This window comes from Oratosquilla oratoria, chromosome 11 (genome assembly GCF_046742065.1).
Source record: "Oratosquilla oratoria isolate Oo_2021 chromosome 11, ASM4674206v1, whole genome shotgun sequence".
NCBI classification, from domain to species: Eukaryota; Metazoa; Arthropoda; class Malacostraca; order Stomatopoda; family Squillidae; genus Oratosquilla; species Oratosquilla oratoria.
In genome coordinates, this window is record NC_134787.1 from 48,366,304 (window position 1) to 48,386,303 (window position 20,000).

At 41.5% G+C, this 20,000-nt stretch overlaps 1 protein-coding gene and 1 long non-coding RNA gene across 2 annotated transcripts in view; one reads left to right on the plus strand and one right to left on the minus strand.

Moving 5' to 3' along the window:
• LOC143029801 (uncharacterized) overlaps positions 1-20,000 on the plus strand; it is a 247,475-nt gene that overhangs the window by 73,661 nt on the left and 153,814 nt on the right. The window lies entirely within an intron of this gene.
• LOC143029530 (uncharacterized) lies at positions 431-19,277 on the minus strand. Its single transcript, XM_076192182.1, has 8 exons — positions 19,226-19,277; positions 6,680-6,765; positions 5,623-5,754; positions 5,260-5,357; positions 4,663-4,861; positions 3,399-4,314; positions 2,082-2,239; positions 431-871 (listed from the first exon to the last, which is right to left on the minus strand). Exons 1-8 carry the CDS (start codon positions 19,272-19,274, stop codon positions 686-688), a joined length of 1,824 nt encoding a protein of 607 aa, XP_076048297.1. The 5' UTR covers positions 19,275-19,277; the 3' UTR covers positions 431-685.

The window sequence follows — 20,000 nt, forward strand, 5'->3', positions numbered from 1 at the left end:
ATTGTCGGAAGAAGTCACCTGCTTTCTCCAGAGGACTGAACTGATAATAGTTTGAAACTGTGACTAGGTCAGGGCTGACGTCGCCCCCGGTTGCCAACTGAACGCTCTCCCCCCACCTGCTTTCCTCCCTCTCCCCTTCCCCCCCCCTTTACCCTTCCCCCTCCCCAAGGACATCCGACAATTCTCGTTTCTTTGTATTGGTTTTATGGTCAGTTTCTGTTTTTTATTATTCCTTCGTTTAAAATACCAAATAAAAAAAATTAACTGATTAGCTTTTTTCTCGAAAGATAGGCTCGTGCAGGCGCTAATTATGTTTATATATATATATATATATATATATATATATATTATATATATATATATATATAAACGTGTATGTATGAATATAGATGTTTGCATGTATACTCTGTTGTAAACGTACGTGTTTTAAATATGTACAGGTGTAAGGCTATAATGCTACTTCAGGAGAATTTGACATGATTCTAGAACAGGGTGAGGGAGAAAGTGTAGGGATGGGGGGTGGGTGTGGTTGACCTAGACCTCTCCCCCATTCAACAGCTATGCCTCATGTAGTGTGTGGGGGGGGGGAGCCCGGCAGTCGGCATATTTCTCACCATTCTCTATGAAAAAGAAAGAAAAAAAATAGAAAATATTCGCGTTTGGAGTGTGTGTTTTCTCTCGCTGGTTAACGACGCGAGTAGGAATCGCTCGGAAGGACGTAAAGGAGCTCGTTGAGGCTGTAGAATCTGTCCGCGTGGTCACAGGCGAAGTTGTACCACCAATCGCACACGAAGTATTGCTGGTTGAAGATGGTCCCGTTCGGGCAGAGGAAGGAGTCCTGGCGGCCGTCGTCCTGGCAGATGTGGAACACCTGAAACAGAGGACAGAGTGTTTTGTAAGTGTTGGAGATTGGTGTCGTCTTGGGTCACGGTTTTACCCCACCCCACCCCGTCCCCGTTTTATGTACTTTGTACATTTCTCGCATACGCGAAAGTAGATGTACAAAGGTATGTGAACTCTTTGAGCGCGTGCGCACACACGCACACACACACACACACACGCACGCACGCGCGCGCGCACGATGTGGCACTTTAGAATTCCCGGCCGCCACTACGGCGGTCCGGGGTCGAATCCCATCCAGGACTGAAATAATTTCAGCATCGCTGCTCTGCGGGTCGTTACTCCAACTCTCGTGGGCCGGGAGTTGGGTGTGTGTTCGTGTAAGGTCACATTACCCATAGATCGGTCATATATAAGTTCTGAGCCCTCTTCTGGGAAGGAAAATAGCTGTCGATCACGAGTCCAACACGTGATCCAAGACAATGGTGAATCTCTCTCACACACACACACACACACACACACACACACACACACACACAAATCCTCGTGTGTAAATAAGGGCACGTGTAGGTCACACTCAAGCATACGCTCATCCCTGTCCATCGTTTTCTGATTAGGGTCAGACTTGCGGCCAAGTGCTCAACGGCTGCATGCATGTGATTGTAGCATTGGAAGGTCTAAGGCCTTAGTGACGTGTCGAGCGCATACTCGCCTTCTCTTCGTCTCAGTTAACAATGAATTTATGATTTTGTTCCCCCAACTCCCACAACTGACCACGTCACCCCGCCTCGCTTTTCCAACTTCTCCCGTAACTCCTCTTTTTCGGTGTTCGTCTATCTTTCCCCTCCACCGTTCTCCTTCCCTTTTCCTCCCTCTTAACGCATCCCTCTGTTTTCCTTTTCCTTCTCCCCTTTTCCTCCTCTCTCCCCCATTTCCCCCCCTTCCCCCTCCGTTCCCCTCTCCCATTCACCTTCCTTTCCTCCCCTCTTCACCTCTTCCTTTCTTCCTCTTTTCCTCTCTCTCTCTCCTTCCTTTCCCTCTCCCTCTCTCCTTCCTTTCCCTCTACCTTTCCCCCTCCCTGCTTCCCCCTTCCTCCCTTCACTTTCTCCTCCTTTGTTCTGATTTCCCTTCCCCCCTCTCCCTCACCCATCCCTTCTCCCATTCCATCCCCATCCCATCCCCATCCCATCCCGTCACTTGGGTCGCCTCCCCATCCTCCTCCTCCTCCTCCTCCTCCTCACCTGGCACTTCGCCTCTTGGTCGGCGTAGAGCCCCGGGTGGCTCCGCGCTGCGCAGGCGAAGTCGGTGTCGGGCACTTCGTCGTAGACCGGGTAGTCGAGGCCGGCCTGCCCCGGGATGGCATCTTCATCGTACTCCTGGGGAACGTAGATGTTGGCACCTGTGGGAGGAGGAAGCGGTCAAAGAGGGGGAAGGGGGAAAAGGGTGAGGGGAGGGTGAAGAGGGGGCTGGGTAAGCTCCCCCCCTCCTCCTTCGTACTTTTACTCGAATTGTAAAGTACAGTCAGATTTTAGGTAATGCGCTACTAGTTGTTTTGAAATATATAGGTGGGTGTATTTGTCCTGCTATTCGGTTCTTTAAACTATTTATTTCTATATTTATTTCTGTACTTATTTAATTGTATACTAGTTTTACTTGCTTGTTTATATTTTTAGCCTCTAGTGATTAACATTGATGTTATCGACATGAAAATAAACGAGACCTGGAAAAGTAATTGGGTAGGGGAGTTGGCAGTAGAATTCCACAATTCAATTATAGTTCAATGCCCTGGTTACCCAAAAGGAAATTAAGCATAATACTAGGCTGAAGGATTTATCAAGGGTTTAAAATAATGAGTAAGGATCACAAAACTGAGTAATACAGTTTGGCGTTAGCCAGGAATGAAGTGTGTCGAAAGGGCACCTCGACTCCTTCGTTACAACCGTGTTCCCCAGAACAAAATGCATAAAGGGCGTCTGTAGCGAAATGACGAGGAATCCTGAATCGAACATTGCGCCAATGCCTCTGATCACGTCTGCAGCTCCCTACACACAAAAGAGCAGTGGTGGGCAGCGATAAAGCTATAATGATAAAGCGATACTTTTTTCCGCTAAGTCCTATAACGATAAAGCGATAAATTTCCAAGATACCTTAAAGCGATAAGCGATAAATCCAAAAATACTCTAATTTTTGCTACTTATGTATTTAAAAACCTCTTTTTTACACTTAAAACACCATATCTGCTTGCCGCGTAACAATGAGCCTGTAACCTCCCGCCGTAACGGTTTTTCGTCTTATACTTTATCGCTGGATTTATCGCGGGAAATTTGAAAGAGATAATTTTTTCCCGGTCTTGCGATAAACGATAAGCGATAAATTTTCGGTTAAAGCCATATTATCGCTTTACTTGTCGCAACGCCCACGACTGCAAAACAGGACTATTAACAACACGATAAATACCCTTGACTACAACTACAACTCGTGACAATGGCGCTTGGTTGTCCGAAAGGAAAGAGATGCTGGTGAACTACAGTCCCCTAGATCCATCACCAGTGACCTACCTGCTTGGATGAACTCGGGCTGCGCGGGCACCGTGACGACGGACGCGTTGTTCTTGGAGTGGAAGAGCGAGGACGGCGGTCTGAACGCCTTCGTCGAGGTCACGTAGACGGGTCCGGCCTTCTCTTGCCTGGTCCTCACGCCGGACTTGCCGGTCCCGGCGTCGGCACCAACCTCGGTTCTCACCCTGCCGCGGCTCGTGACGTGGGCTCCTCGGGAGGTGGAGGACGGGCGAGGAGCGATCCGGGAGGGCGTGGGGCGCTGGCTTGGGGACGGGCGTCGGGTGGCGGGTGATTCTAGGGAGACTGAGGATAAGGCGGGGGACGCGGTCGGGCGTTGGATGTGAACAGCGTTGATGGGGCGCGGGGTCGTTGCAGGGGGTCGGGTCGTGGCAGGGCGTCGGGTCGTGGCGGGGCGCGGGGTCGTGGCAGGGCGTCGGGGCGTAGTGATTGGGCGAGGTGTCGGGGAAGCGTGAAGAAGGTTGGAGGGCGCCACGAAGTGTTGGATGGCCGCAATGGACGAGGGCGAGCCCACCTTTGCACGCTGTGAAGCTCGCAGAACATTGGAGGGCGCGGCAACGAAGGGCGGGGGCGTGGGGATGGGCGTGAAGGCGGGGCGGAGAGCCATGGGTGGTTTCGTCTTAGACAGGGAAACGGGTCTGTTGGTGGCTTTGGGCGGTGGGGGCGTGGCTTTGGTCGGTGTGGGTGTGGGTTTGCGGAAGATGTATGTGGTCTTTTGAGCCGCCGGGGTGACCCTTGGAGTCGGCGTGGGCGTGGCGGGCCTTGCCGTGGGCGGCGTTGGGGTGGAATAGGGTGGCGCGGGCGTAGTGAGGATGGGTAGATCGGGCGTGAAGGGGTCTTGGTCGTTCATCTTCTTGCCGAAGTGTCCGCCTTCGGGAAACGTGAGCTCCTGAAGTTGCTGAAGGAGGAGGAAGAACAGGAGGGTTACAGACTGGCCAGAAACGGAGGGCGAAAACTTACATGCTGCTTCATCTTTTGACTTAATCGTATTAGTGGATTACACACACACACACACACACACACACACACACACACATATATATATAATATATATATATATATATATTGTGTATGTGTCTGTGAAAGGAAAAATACTTTGCTTTGGAATTAAATTTATTTTACGTTTATTCATTTCTGTTTATTTTTTCAATTGAACTCTTGTGGTTGACCACGTTTCTAGAAACGACAGTACCATACGTAACATCGCTACTGTGTCGAATATAATTTATGAGAAAAAAAAACTTACGTGATCTTCCGCCTCGACAGATTCGATGCTCTCTTGGATCTCTTCCTCTTCCTGCCGAAGGGCCTCACTCACCGCCACCAAATCCTCACCTTCGTCGAGATTAAGGACCGCGGGCTTGGGCGTGGCTTCGTTTATGTAGTAGTAGGAGTCTGTGAGGTAGGATGGACCAGGAGCCTCCGTATGATCCTGTGGGCGGTTGGCGCCAAGCGTATGGGCGTGTTAGAAAAGAAAGTACGAAATGCATTGAGTAGTATAAACAGGGCTGATATGATCCTACACTGGACCTATGACATACCCGCTCCCATTAAAAAAAAAAAAAAAAAAAAAATACATAATATTGACCGAGGACAACCTCCACATCTAAGAATAGTTTTGCAAGAGCTGAGAAGATTTATCAAATGTTACGAAACTATAAGACACTGCAGTGTTATATTTTAGTATTGTGAGGACCTATCCCGGGAGCTACACGTGACTCCAGAAGTCTCCCGAGCAGTGACTCCACTTGCAAGAATGTGATACTGACTCTTGAGACTCGAAAATGAACTTCTTCGAGATTCCGCTCCACACTTCCTTGATGACTCAATCGTTCCGATTCACTTGTCAGTCAGGGACTCATCTCTTCGACTCGACAGTGATGACTCTGCTACGAGACCTAAGGTCTTCGCATTCTCGATGACTCGGCCGTGCTCATTGGCCTACAGGTTGGAAAGTCTTCCCAGGGGCTGTAGTTTTAAAACCTTAATGATGGGCGGGACCGTCAACAAAAAAAATTCTCCCAGTTGAATGAAATCATCTGATGTCAACTAGATTGAAAACATGTTTCTCCCCCCTCTCTCTCTTTCTCTCCTCCTCCTCCTCCTCCTCCTCCTCTTCCTCCTCTCCCTCCCTCCAAGGGTTGGGACATCAGACCCCTAAATCTTCGTCTAAGAATACTACCCCCGCCTGTCAATTCTCACTCACCTCCCTCATGACGTGGTGCTCGTGGCCCCCAGGCGCGATGGGCAGGCGGTTGGTCGTCGTCGTGGGCTTCTGGGTCGTCGTGGGCATCTTGTCATGGTTATGCGTTGGGGGCGGTAGCTTGATCCCGAAATCCTATGGAGTAGAGTTAGGCGTTAAATATAGGTTATGGTAGATTCTGCAAGTGTGAGAAGTCCTTCGTGTAGAGGTCCTGAATGTGAGAGGGTCTAGGGAAGGTCTTGTGGGTTGTGGGCGAGCTTCCTTGGGAAGGTCTTGTGGGTGTGAGACGAGTTTCCTTGGGAAGGTCCTTTGGATTTAGGAGGGCCTTCATGCGGAAGGTCCCGTGTGTGTAAAGGCCTTCACATGTTAGGTAGTCGTTTGGTTCCACCATAGGAAAAGTCTCCCGTTTTTCCCAGTATCGTTTTTTTTTCCTACCACTCCTAAAGAACTACCTCTAGTTTGGCCCGATGAAGAATTTTTACTCACCCAGATGAGACCGGAGAAGCGCCTCGTGACCTCTGACCTGAGAAGGGTTCAGGGCCTCCGGAGCGGAGGTGCAAATTTCCTTCTGAAAGGTAACTCGCCGCCGATGCTGCTCTGGCTTGCACCTACCCAGGTCAACACCTGAGGTAGGTGTTGTTCTAGCCACCACCCGGACAGCAGGCTTTGATGGTGCCGTCCGGGTGTTTGCTAGGCATTCACTAGTTTTAAGCTGAGTTAACAAACTTGAGTTAATGATTAGGTGGGAGACTGTAAATGGTATTTAGATTTTTGAAGAGTGCGCGTTGAAATAAGAAAGAAAGAAAAAGTGAAAAATCTAACGGGAGAACTAAGACTGGAGAAGTGGGCATTTATTCAAATTTACACATTTATCTCGAGTCTGCAAAGGATCTTTTCGATCCAAATGTAAGATAACATTACGGTGGAGGGGGTTCTATTGGGCCAAAACCAGAACTCAAGTTTTCATATTTGTTCGCAAGACAACAGAATTACCCCTCGAGCTGCGAAGGGAGAGCTCGAAGGGTATCGGCGAAGAACCAGCGAGGTTCCAGAAACTCACCCTGAGGTCTCCCGGGAGAACGGGGAAGTACACAGACGAGCGTTCCTTCAGGTTGGACTCCTTCACTGGGATGAGGCCGTTTGCTCCTGCAGAAGGGAGTGGTCATTGTTAAAAAGGGAACTTGTGAATTGAATACACACACGCACACACACACATGTATGTGAAGCTAGGTATAGCAATTGGAGAATTGCTCCTTTCCTGCATTTTATAGTTAGGTAAATACACCGTCATGTGAGTACACTCATTTTGGTAATCTTTCCGAGCCCAGCTGACGTCTTTGGATGAAATGTAAGCCAGGACGAATTTGTGTGCAACCGGAACGAACTGAGACCAATGCCTGTGAGGGTTGCCGTCTGGTGAAGTGCAGGGAGGGCTACTGCTTACTGATCGTGAAGACCGTCGTGGTCGTAAGGAAGGGGCGCATCAATCGACTTCTTCCGTCCTTCTCACGGAGAAGGGCTTGAGTTGTGACGTTATTCGTTTCCATTTAGCAGGGCTGTCTGATCTTCATCCCCTTCCTTTTCTTTTTCTTGGTCGTGCCATCCTAGGTCCTCGTATATGAGGTATCCACGTGTAGCTTCTCGTTGCAACTGCTGAAATCTGATTCATCTGCTAGGGTCCATCCCCGTTTCATAAAGTATATATATATATATATATATATATATATATATATATATATATATATATATATATATATATATATATATATATAAACGGGACGCAGTAGCTTCAGTTCGGCTTAAAGACTGGTGTTCTTGTCTCACAAGAGAGGTCTTCGCCTTCCTAGTGCCACTTTAGTCTGTGCAGCTCTTGAGAGGATCATCCTTGACCCCTCTTCCCTGATGATGGCTACTGAGTATTCGGAATAGATTGACCATTTCGAGCTGCGAACAGCGATTCTTGTCTTCATCTTGTGTTTGCTGTCCGTTATCATCCGTTGTCTAATTGCCTTGTCGCACTTGGTTAGACGTTTCCGTCCATGGCGGTTCACTAAACTGGGGAATTCTTCATTTCCTGTCAACAGCAGAGTCTGAGGTCGCGGCACCACGTGCTGTCAGAGACAAAAGCCCGCGCTTGGCGCCAACTCACCACAATAATACACATAAATATAGCTACATCAATGACCGTTTTCTTGATTTTCCTAGTGAAAACCGTTCAGTAACGGTTTCAAATGTGGGTTGGTGCTCTTTATGGGGACGGGTCTATAAGGTTTATGGGGCCCTTAGTGCTTGGGACCTTAGGTCATGGGGTATAAAATAATCTGACCCTTGTGTTACGTCGGCGATAAACAGCGCTGTTAAGGTGAAGTCATATATTATGTGTATATATATATATATATATATATATATATATATATATATATATATATATATATATATATATTAGGATTGTCTCCAACCTTACAGGAATACTGCGTAACTCGATCCGTAGGGGTGTATCTAAAGATAATTAATAGAAAATAGGACTGGAGGTTCTTAATTCCGAACAAAATGTTTTTGTACAGACAAGTTACAGCCCTATAAGAAACACACGTTAAACCAATTTCTGTTTTTATTCGATTATATTTATGGTGGCTTCGACAACAGGTGACGGGACCTCACGAACATAACTAGGTTCCTGTGTTGATTTGGTTGTTTATTACGTTGTCCAGTTATGTATTTTTGTCTTGGACGAGATAGTGGGTGGCTGAATTATTCTCGTCAATGTTCCGGACACTCTCACGATGTAACAAGTTTTAGGCATTTTGTGTGGTCAGAAGTGGCAATCTATAATTATAATCTGTTCATATCGACGTCAAAGGTAGAGACGGTCAAGGATTGAAAGGCGGGAAATACATAATTCTGATTCATCAGGGTATTTTAATGACAAGACTACACAGCTCGAAGGGAAATATTAGTTTTCATGTAAGCCTTATGCCTTATCAGGAACAGAAGTATGCAAATATATGAATATATTTTCACAAAAAAAAAAACGTAGACAAGTCATAAAAGTCTCTAAGATCCTGAAGGGAATTGACATCAGAAATGACGAAATTTTCACATTGAATGCGAATCAGACAAGAAATAATGGTCTCAAACTGTCAAGAAGTACTCTTAATTTAGAAGTGGGTAGAAAAACTTCGCCAACCGTGTAGTAAATGAATGGAATAAACTTCCTACATAGGCAGTGCAATGTAGCACAGTTCGAAGTTTTAAGAGTCTTATTATTTATTTTATTTAATATATTATTACTCATTATTAATATTTTTATTATTTATTTTGTATGTATTATATATTTATAATTTCCTTAAACGTTTTTCGCATCCGTCGTAGTTATGGACCAAAAGCTTTCCTGTCGGCATGCTTTTCCTTTGCAATCCTTAGTAAAAACGTAAGGGATGATATACTATCAGGTCAACAAAAGCGTAGTATTTCTTGCGCTTTAAAGGTATAGTCACTGCTTTATTTTTACGTTTTCTTTGATATTCGGCTTATAGAAAACTATATTAACTTTAAAGTTTCGACAGAAATTATTATTTCTTCAATTTAATGAATATTTGTCGAATTTACATTGTTCGTAAATGTCAAGTACTATATATTAGAAAATATGATTTTGGACAATTTATAGTTTCACCCAACCAATGATTTTTATATGTGGCTTATGTGTTTTTGGTGAGAAGAAATGTTGTGATATGAACGATGGTGTACATCATTTCCGTCGCAAATGCGTACTTTTCAAGTAATTAAGTATTGAAGTTATGCACTTATGCCTGTAAATTTAAATATTTCCTTGAATATGTTCAAAGTTAACCTCAACTCCCCATTACTGATGGGAGTCACACACAGTTGAACAAAATCACATGGCGACAGCTTAAAATAAATAAAAACGCCTTTCGGGGCTAACAATCGACATTTTGATTTCTGATACGAGAAGAATGACCCCCATGACTGTCCCTGTTATGGCCGCCTCAGTATGGGGTGTCGAGTAGGCCTATATGTTTTATTTTTATTATTTATTTTTATTGACAACTCTACGGACCAGAGTCACGCAACATTCATTTATAATTGGACCGCTTGTGTGTTTTCACCTGGCCTTCGTCAGGCTGTTTTATCCAGCTAGGGAACTTGCAATCTGAAGGCAGGGAGTGGGGGCGGGGCTGAAGCCCCTCTTCCCAAATTTGATATTTCATTACCTCATTGCAGAGGTCAAGGAACCTGCCTCGTGTACACCGGTACATGGCAGAAAGCAGTAATAAAGTGGTATATATATATATATATATATATATATATATATAATACACACACACACACAATGTATATCCTCGGCAATTGTAATTATTTCGAACTATGTGTTCTTTTCATTATCTGCACTTCATGTATATTGATTCAATGCCAAATAAATTATATATATATATATATATATATATATATATATATATATATATACACTATATCCTCGGCAATTGTAATTATTTCGTACTGTGTTCTTTTCATTATCTGCACTTCATATATATTGATTCAATGCAAAATAAATCATGTGTATATATATATATCTATATATATATATAGATATATATAGATATATAATTTATATATATACCGTATACACACACACACACACACATATATATATATATATATATATATATATATATATATATATATATATATATTAGCATTTGATAAAACAATTCAGTAAGAATAATTGGAAGTATATTCAACACATTACTGAGAGTAAACCTTTGAAAATGTAAGATGAAGTGTTACTTTTGCCCAATGTTTTGAAAGAAATTAGATTTAATACGAATATATGCTTTACTTTATATTCAAAATCATGGTACGAGTATTCATCCTACAGAGTACATCTGTTTAAAAGCGTCATCAATATCAGTGCTATTCTGTGGTTCCTGATGCATAATGCAATGTTCCTTTATTATGATGACGCTCAAAAATTGGTCTCAATATCCTACGTTTTACGAACATTTTAGTAGTATTAGCAAACCTATAATAATGTTTATGTGTAAAATGTGTACTGATTGGTATTGTTCATGACTGTTTCTGGTCCTCTTAATCCCTGCATATGTTGTCTGTGTAATTTAATGTAGAGTAAGTCTAATGAGGACCACAATGGAAATAAGGTTACATGTTTTTTTGTGTGTGTGTTATTCTCGGCAATTGTAACTGTAATTTCGAACTATGTATTATTTCATTATCTGTATTTAATGTATTGCTAAATAAACTTGTTATTAATATTATTATTATTATTATAAGCGTTATCCATATTTACAAAATTCAGGTTAGCTCCCCCCCCCCCGATTTATTTATTTTATTTATTTAATTATTTTTATCCTTGATCCGCCACTGAATGGAACGGAGGCTTTGTTAAGTGTGTGTATTAAAACTATATCGTTCCTAAGACATTGTCCATTGAGGTCTTTTATATTTATTTTTTCACGTAGAACATGAATGGTTACAGGAGACATAAGGCATATATACTTCTCTCGAGAATTTCATTTGTTTATTGAGTAAATTATTTATTCCTTTGGTAGTACGTCAAAATACATTTTGTGAAAATGATAATAATAATAATAATAACAAAAAGGGAAATTAACTGGAATCAAAATCGATGTATAGGCCTACTATCTGCTCCAAACTATTTCCACCGCAATTTTTTTTAGTACACATTTTTATTTATTCGTTTTAGATCAAAACCGACACAGTGATTTGGCAGATAGTCGTAAGATTACTATTACTTTTTCAACCCAGTCATTAGGAAATTGCAATAAGATTTAAATAATATATATGTATATATATATGTGTGTATATGTACAGTATGTATTTATATATATATATATATATATATATATATGTGTGTGTGTATATATGTATATATATGTATATCTGTATATAAATATATATATATATATATATATATATATATATATATATATATATATATATATATATATGTATATGAAATTGGTGGGAAAAGGAAAGACCGGGGTCTTAATCCGAATTTTATTATTGACTAGTTTCGCTCCAGTCTTTCCTCTTTCCATCCATTTCAACTTGTCAGTGTCTCAACACACACACACACACACACACACACACACACACACACACACGGCGCAGTGGTATCGTTCGCGGCCGCCACTACAGCGGTCCGGGTTCGAATCCCTCCCAGGGATAAAAATAATTTCAATATCGCTCTCGCTGCTGCAAGTGGTCACACTCTCGTGGGCGGGGAATTAGGTGTGTGTGTGTGTTTGTGCGTGCGTGTAAGGTCACAGCATTACCCATAGATCGGTCATATATGATTTCTGAGCTATCTTCCGGGAGCTGTCGATCACGAGTCCAACACGTGATCTACCAAGACCATGGTGAAACACAAACACACACACACATATATATAATGTTGGAACGGAAGAGAGTAATCCTATGAGAGAGAGGGAGAGAATCGCTTGTGTCATCGGCTTCATTCTGAATGTAATTTCGTTCACACACGAACTACTCTGGCGGTCACGGAGGCACGCCAGAAACGAACTTGGTATTGTTAACGATCTTGAAGCGTTTGCTCCCTTCAGCACGGTAACGCAATAGTGGGATTTATTTTATTTATTTATTTATTTATTTATTCATTTAATGGCCAATACCAGGCGAATTTGTTTATTTATTCTTAGTTATTCGTTTGTTTATTTTAATTTTATTTTATTTATTAAATACATTTTAATTTATTTTTGTTTTTATTTTTTATAATTTTTCTAGGGGCTGGGGTGAAATATTTGGGACTTTGATTAACACGAAGCTCATCCCTCATCTGAATAAAGTTGCTGGGTGTTTGATAAACCAAGAACACCTGATGGGCAAGTCGTCACCGTATTGAAAATATTGTAGCTTTGCCGAAGCGACGACATTTTTTTCTCTCCAAATGCTTTTCACAAGAAAAACGAAGAGTAAATAACACCACTACCGAGGTAGGAGGTGGGAGGAGGGAAGGGGAGGATTTAACAAAGGAGACGATTTAATAACTATTAGGCTGGTTGAAAGCAAACTCTGATGGAGAGAATGTTGGGTTTATTTTATAATGAATGTTAGGCGCCAGAGTGGAGGGGTGGGGGGACGAGACGGCAAGGGAGGTGACGATTGTGTTTCAAGTCGTATCCCCGGGCGATTGTCTCTTCAGAGCTGGTCCAATCCTTATATACAATACATGGGTCGGTCATGACCTGTGCTTCTAATTGGAGTGAGGTCAAAGTGTGATGCGTAGGGAAGTCGGAGGTAAAACTGTTGATGCCGATGACTCACGAAAACAGAGGGTATGCGTTCCTTAATGGGTCCTGTTCAAATCGCGTAACTGACCGAGGTGTGGTTAGTCATCGCTAGCCGATGCTGGCATTGCACGTGTTTTTCTTCAAAGGGGTTTTGTGATGGTCATGCGCCCAGCCGTGGCTCACGTGGCTGGGCAACACCCTGCTGGCCCCAAGAGTGATTCCCTTGGAAAGCCTCGGAGGTAAAATGTCGTGGGCCAGGACACGCCTTACAATAACCGTATCGGCAATGGAATAAAAAACAAAAATATATAAGGGTGAGTTTAGATCCATCAGACGGTGAAAAAAGAAAAAAGTTGGGTCCCATTTGTAGATTAGGGATTATGCGCACTAAAAAGTTTCCTAAGACTCTCCTAGAAAGGTCAGGGTCAAGAGTTCTTCGACACTTGGCTCCGTATGGTGATACGACTATGGACTAGGGTCAAGCAGATGTCATTGCAATTCTTGCAAGGGATAGTGTAGACACAACCCGCCGAATTATCAGCCTGATAATTCGGCGGATTGTGTCTATACTCCCTTGTAAGAATTGCAGTTATTGTTACATTGGTCAGACTGGCAAGGAATTAAAATCTAGGTTGAACCAGCACAAGTAGTGTCCGTACTGGCCAATCTTCAAGTGGGATTTTTGCTCACATTAGAGACCACAACCATTGCATTGATTGTGACAATTCCCAAGAAATTGTTTCATATAATTCTTATTTGGTAAGGAATATAATTGAATCGTATCTCATTAATTTTTTTTTAATGAGAATCTCAATTTAAGCACTGGTCTTTTCAAACTAGATAATTTTGTCATCAATCAAATTGTAGGACAATGTTCCAAAGCTCCGCCTTAGCAATCTTGTGTGACCTTTTATCACCTGTGTCAATTGTTATCTATTTTATTCATTTATTCTTGTTATTAATTTTTTTATCATTTCTATTTTTGTTTATTTGTAAAACAATCCTTATGTATTTATGTTGAGTGACTTTTAATGATAATCTCAATATAGATGATTTTGTCATCAATCAAATTGTAGGACAATGTCCCAAAGCTCCGCCTTAGCAATCTTGTGTAACCTTTTATCACCTGTGTCAATTATCATCTATTTTATTCATTTATTCTTGCTATTATTTTTATTTCTATAATTTCTATTTTTGTTTATTTGTAAAAAAAAAAATTATGTTGGGTGACCTCTCCTGTTTTCTACACTATTGTATTTAAGCCGTACTTTGTTGTGATACTATGTACTTTGAAAATGTCTTAAATAGACGAAAACGTTCAGTATTCCGATCTTTGATTTCCTCGTGGTTTCAAGCAAAATATATTTATTTATGTGTTTTATGTGATTACTGTTGCATATATATATATCTGTGTGTGTGTATCACCCTCACCTTACCAGGATGCCGTATCCATTTGGACGTTCGCCACCATGAAGCTCCATTCCTGTCTGCACATGGCTCTTCTTAACAATATGGCATTTGTTATTTTTTCTCCTTCAGACGTCCTTAATCCCTCTACATATTTTATGCGTGGTCTTCCTCTTGCCTTCTTTCCTTCAATTTTTCCCGTTAGGCACGTATGTTCTAATTGTTGTTTTCTTATTAAGTGTCCTACAAAGTGTAACTGTCTTTTCCTGATAGTTGCTATTATGTTCCTATTTGCTGCAGTATTTCTTCATTTGTTTTAAATTCTGTTCATGAAATGTTCAGCATTTTTCTCCAAATCCACATGTCTACTGATTTTATCCTCTCTTGCATTTGATTACTAATTGTCCAAATTTCACATCCATGTAATAATACTGACCAAGTATGACATTTTACAAATCTTTTTCTTGTTTTCATGTTAATTTTATTGTTCGTTATTAAGTGTTTATTTTTTTTATTTATTTTTTTCCTTATGGCTATCCTTCTCTTTACCTCTTCGTCGCTTTTCCCATCCCAAGTTAACATGCTTCCTAGGTAATTGAATTAGTCTACCTGTATCAATATTCTTCCTTCTACTTGAATTCTTACCCTTGAACATTCTTATTTTTTCGTCATTACCATCACTTCTGTTTTCTTTATTATTATTATTCACTGTTAGGCCTCTGCTTCTACTTGCTTCTAGCGATGTGACTAATTCCTGTAGCTGAGCTTCCGATTCTGCGAGTAACACAGTATCGTCTGCGAATCTAATATTATTGAGATCTCTTCCTCCTATTGTTACTCCTTTTAGATGGTAGATATCTCTCATGATTACATTGTATAAATTAAGCAGGTCTGGCGACATTACACATCCCTGTCTCACGCATCTTTCAATTTTTTTGCCAATCAGACAGTTCTATTTTCACTGCTACTGCTTGCTTCCAGTAGAGATTTGCGATTAACCTTAAATCTTTCTCATCCACCCCTATTTTTTTCAACATCTCTATTAAGTCATTGTGTCTTACTTTGTCAAATACCTTTTCTTCGTCCACGAAACAGGCATACAGATCTTTTTGCACCTCTAACATATTTTCAGTCAGTATTCTTACAACAAAATTGCATTCCTTGTTCCCTTAACTGGTACAAACCCATATTGTTCATCAGCTATTTCTGGCCTTATTTTGTTCCATATTCTGTTTGTATTGACTCTTAAGATTATTTTTGTTCAAGTGGTTCATGATACTAATTGTTCTATGTTTGCTACATTCTAAAGTCCCATATATTTTCCGTAAAGTTATGAAAACTGACTGGTACATTTGTTCTGTTAATTCCCCAGTTACATAGACTTTATTGGCTATTTCTGTCATAATTTAAATCCCAAAATCTCCCAAAACTTCAAACATTTCTGTTGCCATTCCATCCTCTCCTATCGCTTTTCCTTTGTGTGTGTGTGTGTGTGTGTATATATTATATATATATATATATATATATATATATATATATATATATTGTGTGTGTTCGTGTGTGTATACATGTATGATACTTATTCTTTTTGTATTCCTCTGTTGTATAACATACCCCCTTAACACTCTCCTTAACCACTTCTGTGACTGACTCCAAGTCTTCGTTGCGATATCATCCTGAAGGACAGAATCGCTGGGAACGGGGGACAGAATGCACTGTAGGTACCCTTGCCTCCTTCCATCCGCCATATTTGGTAAGAAAAAAAAAAGTACGTTACTGGAATCATATAATGATGGAGTCCCGCAGCCCCACAACGGATGGCAACGGTCCCCGGGACCACTCATTAATCTCTTCGAAGAAAGGTTTGGTTTGTTGTCAGTATTGTATTAGTGTGGCGCTGTTTCTGTGCCATCAGCTTGTAGTAGTAAGAGAGAGCAGTCGCCGGTTGTGAGTCCTCTTTATGTTAATTAAGGGCCCCATTCACGACAACGATTTTCGACCCCAACCCAGACCAAATTTTCTCGTGGATGGGCTCCAACAACCTGCATCGCAACCCCGATTTGCAGATCGTGGTTGGGGTTGGAGTCGTTCAGATTTTCCTGATATTTTGTGGGCGGAGCTTTATGTCTGTGTTGGGGTTGGAGTGGTGGATGGGTGCGGACAACCAAATCTATCACTTGGGCCCAAAATTTCGTACCGTGCGTTTGTAGCTATAGTTGTGCTGCCTAACTAAAAAAAATGGAAGCGTACAGTAAAGATTTCGTAAGAGAGATTATTGAGATATACCGTCAACATCCATGCCTATGGAAAGTTAAAAGAACCTTATAAATTGCATCACGGGTCTCAGGAATTATTCTTCCTAGTGCTTAGGGCGATGTGAGTGAAGAAAATTTAAGGTCTTCATATGACCTCCCTGTTGCTAGGAATCGTAATACGAGACGTTCATGAGGTGTAATCTTCCCCATCATCGTATCCTGTTTTTTTTATGATTGGTGTTACCAAGGACAGAATTAAGTTCTAAAAATTCATCCATTCTTAAATAGTTCATATAGTCTTTAGGCTCTAGTCTCAGTTCCTCTAATAATTGATTGTGGGATAGCTTGTTTCTTTTTTGAAACCAAGACCACCACTGACTTTTTTTGCGCTTTCTCTCTGCCTCTAAAAAAACAGCAATATTAAAAAGATCGTCAGAGTCGAGATCAGACATCTTATCACAGTAGAACTGCGGATCAACTGCGAAAAATTGGACAATTGGTTGTTGCAGTGAATGGCGAAGCCGCCAACCACAACTCCAACCCCGACCATGTTCGAAATCTGGGTTGGGGCTGAAAATCGTCGTGAATGGGGCCCTTTATAGGGAAGAAAGGCAGTTGAAACTGATAGAGAAATCTTGTATCTGCCGGGGGTTAATTTTCGTCATAGTTGACCTCAAAATTCCCATTTCTTTATTTTCCGTGCGCGAGCTGGAAAAGAAGAAAAAGAAAAAGAAAAAAGGAAAAAAGAGGTGTGTAGAGGTGAAAGAACGAGTTTAGAAAACCGGGCCGTTTATTCAGGGCTCCGGGTCTGAAAGCTGCTCCCTGGTGATCGACCGACCGAACGCGGAGCTCAAGGTTGTCAACATGGATTTTTTTTTAATCATGAAGCAACTGCGCCTTTTTCAGACATCGCGTGCATCCGCGCGCACGCCCACATACATACACACACACACATACACACACACATGCACGAATTCTAAGCTCTCATTACATTTTATTTTATTTAATTTTATTTATTTTATTTTACCAGAGGGGATGGTAGCGAATCAAAAGGTTTTCATTGCGATGCTGTATAAAGATGATAAAAATAACAATAATAAAAATAGCAAACACATTAATAGTGATAATAAATGAATATGTGGTGCACCGAAGATGCTTGCCGCACGAGGCGGAATGACGTCAAGTCGCGTGTGTGGTGACTGACAGCCATCGGCGCCCTTGCCTGCGCGCGCCTTCAATGAAGTTATGCAGAACGTCTCCCCGAGTCGTTAATTGATTCGCTTTTACCGTTCGGGTTAGCCGCAAGAGTAATGATGTCATCCTGGGAGAGTGCCTTGACTACACTATATATATATATATATATATATATATATATATATATATATATATATATATATATAATTAACCACAATACACTTTAATTCTAAGCCATCAACATCGAGCGACTCGCGGAGGCCAACATACAGAAATTGAAACGTGGTACGGCCAAGGACTCGAACCCAGGCTAGCACGTGACACTTGTTAGGAACATAACCGATTGTCAAGTGCTAGCCGGGGTTCGAGACCGTGGCCGTACCACGTTTCAATTTCTGCATGTTGGCCCTCCGCGAGTCGCTCGATGTTGTTGGCTTAGAATTAACATGTATTGTGCTTGATAAAAATGTATATCTGTTCACTGGGACTCATTCAGTGTTGTACATTATATATATATATATATATATATATATATATATATATATATATATATATACATATATATACATACATACCGAGTTGAACATATCAGCATTCTGACACTAATGGTCTCAATTCTCACTGTAGTTCTTGCTTCAGGAGAATGGGTAAAGACAATTCATCCTAAGTTTTCCATTTTTAATTAAAGCTTCGACTGCACGTAGTCATCGTTATGATAATGAATATACAGTCTTACACAGTTACATGACACAAAGTTGACAATCTTGCACGAGAAACTTGGGCTTATATATTGGCTGTCAGGGAACTAGAATACCTGATTCTCTGAGATCGTCTCAGAGTTGGGACGTCATGCTGAGGGGGAGGGGAGGAGGGGGGGCTCAGGTCGGGGAGCGTTACCTCTAGTGCAGCGTTTGTCAACCTGGGGTGCTGAAATCAATTATAGTGGTGCTGGGAAGTGATGCACACAAAAATCACATTTATATATATATGTATCATTGATTACCCAGTTGTGCATATTTGACTTTTTTCCATGCTATTTTAATTTTCTAGGGTGTTCTTATTTCTTCTACAAACAATATTGTCAATTTGTTCCAGTTCTAAGGAATCAAGAAAATAAATCATCAAGCAGTAAACTTCACTTTCTTTTATCCTTCTAATAACAAGATAGGGGTGCTGGACTGCTTAGACATGACAACAGGGGGTGCTATGGTCGGAAAAGGTTGGGAAACTGCTCTAGTGAATGGATTGTACAGTGGGGGGGGATGGCTGTAGCCCCTGCAAAATTTATTCACCCAAAAGACCCAAATTTCCCCCCCAGAACCTAGTTTAGGTGTAGCCAGAACAAATGTATTAAAATTGACACAAGGTTTAGTTATATAGGACTTTATTAAAGTGTTGGTTGCACCAGACTGGAGGTTTGGCATTTCTCTGGGCACTTACTTGCGAGTAGCAGGAGCATCAGGAAGAGGTGTCCCGTCGTTCGCCGCATCGTTCCCTGCAAAAAGAAGGAAAACTTAGTTTCAGTCTTGGAGGGAGATATGTTAGGAGAGAAATAATATTGTTATATATTAGCTGCCAGGGAACTAGGTGACCTGACCCTCTAAGATCGTCTCAAAGTTGGGACGTCATGCTGAGGGGGAGGATCCTGTTGGTGGAGGTGATGATATGTTTGTGTGTTCTTTTTTTCTGTTTTTAACTCTCTGCTTTATTTCCATTTTCAGGTTGTCCTATTATTTACACTTTACGTGTGTGTAATGCACATGTGTGCATAAATTCATATATACAAACCACTTGCTTTCAGGAAGGATGTCCCAGAACAGAACAGAATAGTTTGGCTAGGAGCCAAACTATTAGAGGACAAGTACAAATCAGTAGGAAAGGATTCGCCATGCGTTGACTGTTGCAGTCAAATATTTCCTTGGATCAAACACGCTAGGAGGTAAATGGGATATTGAAGACGATAATTATATGTTAATCTTATCAATTTGCCCACCATGTTGTTATGTATCCATCTGTATTCTCCATCCAATAACACGGGTCGATATTGCATTTCATCAGACTTATGTCCTTACACTCAAGCACATGCACACACACGCTACACACACACACACACACACACACACACACACACACACACAAAAACACACAAAAAAACACACACACACACACACACACACACACACACGCACGCACGCACGCATGCACACACTACACA

Bases quoted from the DNA above. Each gene is read 5' to 3' on its own strand.
- LOC143029530 (XM_076192182.1), bottom strand. From the start codon at position 19,274: ATGCGGCGAACGACGGGACACCTCTTCCTGATGCTCCTGCTACTCGCA. The intron at 4,315-4,662 runs GTAAGTTTTTTT...CTCCTCCTTCAG, and splicing joins CTGTCGAGGCGGAAGATCAC to CAACTTCAGGAGCTCACGTT. The intron at 2,240-3,398 runs GTAGGTCACTGG...CTCCTCCCACAG, and splicing joins GCCCGAGTTCATCCAAGCAG to GTGCCAACATCTACGTTCCC.